Raw genomic sequence first — 6,000 nt, forward strand, 5'->3', positions numbered from 1 at the left:
TTGTACAAACATAACGATGAAAAATTAAAGAATTGTACATTTTTTTAAAAGGAAAGCTAACATTCAAGAAGGAGAAAATATAATTTCTACAATATCAACACTTGTAGATAGTTATTCTACTTCAATGAATTACGAAGAAAGTGAGATACAACCTTTAAAGGTTCAAAAACTTGCATCTAATGAGTTTGATCTTAAATTCTTAATTCTTTGGAATGAGACCCTGAAAAATGGCTTTAAATTTGGCAATATCACCCAAACTAAAGAGATGAGGTTATACAAGTTTATTTTAAATAGGATCCATATCAAAAGCATCTTGACAATTATTCTCTATCTGGTACGAAGCATCTAAGACAATTTCAATATGCTTGGTTTGGTGTTTTTCTTTCATGGTTAGAGTATTCACCTTTTGAAGATGCTGCATATTGTTTATTTTGTTATTTGGTTAGCAAAAAACTCAGTGAACATAATGGATAAGATATTTTTATTAGTAAAGGATTTAGAAGTTGGAAAAAGGTTAATGATGAAAAGAATTGTGCTTTTCTTAAATATATTGGAGATCCTTGCTCACCACACAATAATGCAGTTAGAGCATGTCTAGACTTACTAAATCAGGCAAATCACATCCAAAATGTAATTAAGGTTCATACTTCTAAAAAAATTTAAAAGAATCGATTGCGTCTAAAATCCTCCATTGATGCAATTCATTGGCTTACATTTTAAGTTTGTGCTTTCAGAGGTCATGTTGAGACTCCAGGATAAAAAGAAATCGAGATAATTTTCTTGAAATGATAAAACTCATAGCATCTTACAATGATGAAGTTGCAAAAATTGTGTTAAAAAATGCTTCATATAATACTAAATATACTTCACATCAAATTCAAAAAGAAATCTTGCATATTCTTCCAAATAAGGGGAGAAAGCATATTTATGAAGAAATTAGAGATTTTAAATTTTACATTATGGGAAATTAAACTCGTGATGAATCCAAAAAAGAATAAATGACACTTATTTTGTGATTTGTGATATACATGATTTTATTTAAGAGTTTTTTTTTATCTTGTATCATACTATATCATTAACTCTAAAACAAGAATTGTGCGACATTCTTTTTCGACATGGTCTTCATGTCTCTAATATTCGTGGTCAAGGATATGATGGCGCTAGCAACATGAGAAGGGAATGGAATGAGTTATAAGTATTATTCTTAAAAGATGGCCCTTATACTTACTATATTCACTGCTTTGCTCATCAATTATAACTTGCATTAGTTGCTGTATATAGATAAATTATTCTTGTCCATCAGTTTTTTTTTTTAAATTGACTTTCATCGTCAACATCATTTATTCTTCTAGTAAGTAATATGATGAGTTATATACTGTCAAAATAGATGAAATTGCCTATTTATTAGATATTGCTAAACTTAAAACTGGTAAAGGGGCCAATCAATTTGGTACTTTGAAATGAGCAAATGATACTCAATGGAATTCTCATTTTTCTTCTTTTTGCAATTTGATTAATATGTATAGTACACCGTTGACTGTTTTACAAAAGATAATTGTTGATAAATAAAATTATTCTCAACGTGGTGATGCAAATAGTGCTTACAATACCTACCTCATTTGAGTTTGTATTAATCTTGCATTTGATGAAAGATATTATAAGAATAACTGATGTTCTTTGTCAAGCTTTACAAAAGTAATCTCAAGACATAGTTAATGTTGTCCAACTAGCTCATTCTACAAAGGGTAAAGTACTAAATCAGTCCCTTACGTTTGGGCGTAATTCTGTTTTGGTCCTTAAGGTTTAAAGTATTCTATTTAAATCCAAAAAAGTTTCATGTAGCATCAATGTAATCCCACCGTGAGGTCAAAGTTAAATAATTAATGAAATGTCATACATAACAGTAGTACAAGACAAGGTTGATAATTTGAAGAATATGTTCAAGCTCTAGAGGTACAAAATCAACCGTGAATACATCAAAACATGTATTTATCATTTATAGAAAATATTTTATTTAAATTATAAGAAAAATGATAAATAAATGTATTGATGCATCTACGGTTGATTTTGTGCCTTTAGAGTTTGTATTTATTCTCCAGGTTATCGATCTTATTCTTGTACTGCTGTTTTGTAGGATATTTCCTTATTTATTTAATTTTGAGCTCATGGTGGGACTAAATTGAAGCTAAATGAAACTTTTTTGAATTCAAATAGAACACGTTAAACCTTAAGGATTAGAACATGATTATGCCCAAACGTAGCGGACCAATTTAGTACTTTACCCAAGAAAAATACTTATCCAAAAGATGAGAGATGACAAATAAGAGGAATTATTAAAAAATATGAAATCATTTTGTGAGTAACATGATATTCTAATTCCTTATTTAACTGCTTTTTACGTAGCAAGGCAAGGATGCTCGCGTCACCAAAAAGATCATAGTACAGCTGCACATTATTTTAGAGTAGAGATATTTTTAGTCACAATTGATAAATAATTACAAGAGTTAAATAGCAGATTTAATGATCAAGCAATGGATCTACTAAGTTTGAGCTCTACTCTCATGCCTAAAGATGCTTACAAAAATTTTGACATTGCTAAGATTTTTATTCTTTTTGACCGCTACTATCCCGAAAACTTTATTGAACAAGAGAAGATTAATTTGCCTTTTCATCTTCAGCATTTTATTCTTAATGCTCGTCAGCATTCAAAAATGAAGAATTTATCAACCATTCATGACCTGTGTAGATGTTTAGCAAAAATAAAAAAAGTCAAAAGTGTATTAATTGATTGATAGATTAATTTGTCTGATAGTAACTCTTTCGATTTCTACAGCTATTATAGAGCGATCATTTTCAGCAATAAAAATAACGAAGACAAAGTTAAGTGACAAGATATAATTGTATGGGAGAAGTGAAAATAAAAAAAATAAATCTATTGGGATGATAGATTTTTACAATAGAATTGATAGTGGCTATAGAAGAAAAATGAAGAAAGGGAAAAAAATAAAAAAGTATTTATGAAATTATCAAAAAAATCTAACAATTAATTTTTTTCATTAAACAATTTTTTTTATATGGATATAAATTTAGTTTTAATTTTTTATAATATATTTTTATCAGAAATAATTGTTTATTCACAAAAATTGAGTGGATAACGAAATATGGAAAGGAAAATTGAAAAAGCTGAGAGGGGGGATTGTGTCAGTTATACCTGCTTGCGAATCCATGCATGTACATTCTTTTTCAAATTCCAAGAAAATCGAGGCTCAAAAAAGGAAAAATAAAAAGAACAAAGAAAACAGAGTATGGTATCTCTGTCAAAAGGTTTTGAGATTGAAATTACACTGAAAAGAAGAGACCTTTGAGCTCACTCCCTCGCATTGGCATAGCCCCCTTTTTCAGTGTATTTTCTCTCCTTCCACACACCCCGTGCCAAAACGACACGATTTTCAAACGATTTTGGTAGCAAACGACGAGAGCTACATTTGCTGTCATATACGCACTCACAGCTAGTAATGTATATGGACGGTTATGATTTCATGATTTTGCTGTCTCCCACCTCTCACCACTTACCACCCGCATGTTCTGTCTGATTGGAGTGAGCCTCACTTTTCTATCAAATACTTTACAAATACATACAGCACTATGTATAATTGTATATCATCATACACACGTGCACTCCTCAATCAAATTTCATACGATAATAATACAAATCTGAAAGAGGGATTAAAGAATAAACTAAACAGGAAAATAGATACGAATTTGAAAGAGAGACACTTCACTATACACAGCAATATTTTAACCGCGGATTATTCATTATGAAATTATCATATTTAATTATTTATTATTTATTTATACTAAAGCATAGGCTGGTCATCAACATGTAATTTTGATCCCTGTTTAGAACATCTATTTTGTGCACATTCTTTCATACTACAACGCGGTTCCCCAATCGTCAAAATAGTAATTTCCCCCATTTTTTTAAAGGTAAAAAAAAAGAGTAAAATTTGTTTGAAAAAAAAAAAGAAAATGTTAATCAGAGTTTGGAGTATCACGAGTGGGAAACTGACTGTGCAAGTTTCCCGATTCTCTCGACGAGCTGCGGGGAAAGCTTCTTAGGCAGTTTCCGCTCCTTCTCCGGTCGGAAATCAAATCCCAACGCTTCGGAAACCTCTTCGGAGCTCCATCCTGCTTTCCGGAGCGAGTCCGAGAACCGATCCGCTTTCAAGAGCAGAGCATCGAATAGCGCTTGGTTATCCAAAACCACCATCTCCCCTTCGAAGAAACCCGACGCCGAAACCTGCACCATTTCTGATACATCTGATTCGCTCCACCCACCCGCTTTCAAAACCGACCCGATTTGCCCTATGTACTCCTCCACCCAACCCGGTACTTTTGACCTTCCAGGCATCTCGAAGAATCTCTCTGGCGAAGACGAAGCTGACGACGATGAGTTCCTCCTCCGGCGATCCGTCGCAGCCTCCGTCCAGAACTCCACCCACCGTGGCGTCCTGCCGCCGGCGTCCAGACTCCGCCGCGAGAAAACCGTGGAAGAGCCTGCGGATTTCTCGCTGACGGATCTCTGCTTCTTCAACACCTGAGGATCCGATTCGGAGCTCCGAAACAAGCTCTCTCGCTCGAAAAAATCCGAGAGATCCAAGCCGCAGCAGAAGATCCGATTCTCGTCCACGTAGAAGATAGGGTTCCCCGCGAGGGAAGGGTTGCAGGGAATGTAGCAATGGTTAAATATCGGAATCAGAAGCGGCGCTCTCTTCAGCGCGTTCCTCGCCACGCGGAGAGCCTTCTCCGGTTCCGTTGGCCTTGGGCCCCAAGACTTGGACCAGAGAGCGTTCCTCGCGATCTGGAACGAAATTGCCGCGATAGGGAGGTCGAGAGAGGCACGAAGGTGGAGGCGAGCACCAGCGGAGCGCCAATCGGGGAAGCCAGGGCCCACGGGAAGTCCGGCGGCGAGTACGGCACGGAGGTCCGGCGGGAAAGCGAAACCGAACTCGGCCTCGGCGCGTGCGAACTCAGCGTCGGAGAGACCCGATTGGACCTGAATGCCCGAGTTGCGGAGATGGTTTATGACTTTATCGACGAGTGAAGAAAATGAAAGGAGGCCGTTTCTTACAGGGAGCGAGGACGGTGCGGAAGTGGTTGGAACGGATGCGGCCCGGGCCGATAGGCGACGCAAGCCCGCTATGTGGCCCGGGTTTAGACCGGTCATCCTCCGGTCCACGTCCACCATGATGGTGTGTTTGGTGAAGTGGGTATGTATGTTTTTTGTGGGTTTTGGGGTGGCGGTTCCGTTATGTAGTTTGTTTTGGGTATTTCATGGAGAGAAAAAGAGAAGAGAGAAACAAGTGAAGTGAATGTGATTGAAAAGAGCGTTACAGTTGGAGTTGGAGAAGAAGGCAGTGGGATGCTTTTTTCAAGCCCAGAGCAGAGGACTTTGGCATGTTTGAGAAAGCTCCCTAATTTATAGCACCAAAATACTGGACCCCACTTCCGATTCATTTTTTTTTCTATTTTATTTATGTGACTTGAAAGCGATGGATTGAATTTTCTTTCTCTTTTAGCTTATGGAGTTAAATTATTTGAGCTGAACATTTATGGTGAAAATAACTTATAACCCAGTTTGCACTATAGCGGGTAAATTGTAATGCATGATATTATGGCATGATAGCTGTTGAGCAACGGGCCAACGGCTATTGTGGGTGTCTTTTTGTTGGGAGGTTGTCCCTTTATTAACGGGAGTGACATATTTTGCCATAAAAAAGCTTCCATGCGGACCGCTTAATCTCATAAATCATAATCTCTTTGACGCTATTAATAATATTTTATTGGATACGTATTAATTAACCTAAGATATTTACTGTTAGCTTATTTGTGCAGCTTAGTATATACACTATACATGACCAATCAAGTGGCCCACCGGTAATAATGATTTTGTTTGGCGGGGAATCGAAAAGCCAAGCACACAATCATAATACCACATTC

At 36.4% G+C, this 6,000-nt stretch overlaps 1 protein-coding gene across 1 annotated transcript; it reads right to left on the reverse strand.

Moving 5' to 3' along the window:
- Positions 1-3,784: 3,784 nt before the first annotated feature.
- LOC112800584 (uncharacterized) lies at positions 3,785-5,773 on the reverse strand. The gene has a single exon (XM_025842918.3). It carries the CDS (start codon positions 5,246-5,248, stop codon positions 4,052-4,054), a length of 1,197 nt encoding a protein of 398 aa, XP_025698703.1. The 5' UTR covers positions 5,249-5,773; the 3' UTR covers positions 3,785-4,051.
- Between the last annotated feature and the right edge of the window lie 227 nt (positions 5,774-6,000).

The sequence above is a fragment of the Arachis hypogaea genome, chromosome 5 (assembly GCF_003086295.3).
Source record: "Arachis hypogaea cultivar Tifrunner chromosome 5, arahy.Tifrunner.gnm2.J5K5, whole genome shotgun sequence".
Taxonomy (NCBI): Eukaryota; Viridiplantae; Streptophyta; class Magnoliopsida; order Fabales; family Fabaceae; genus Arachis; species Arachis hypogaea.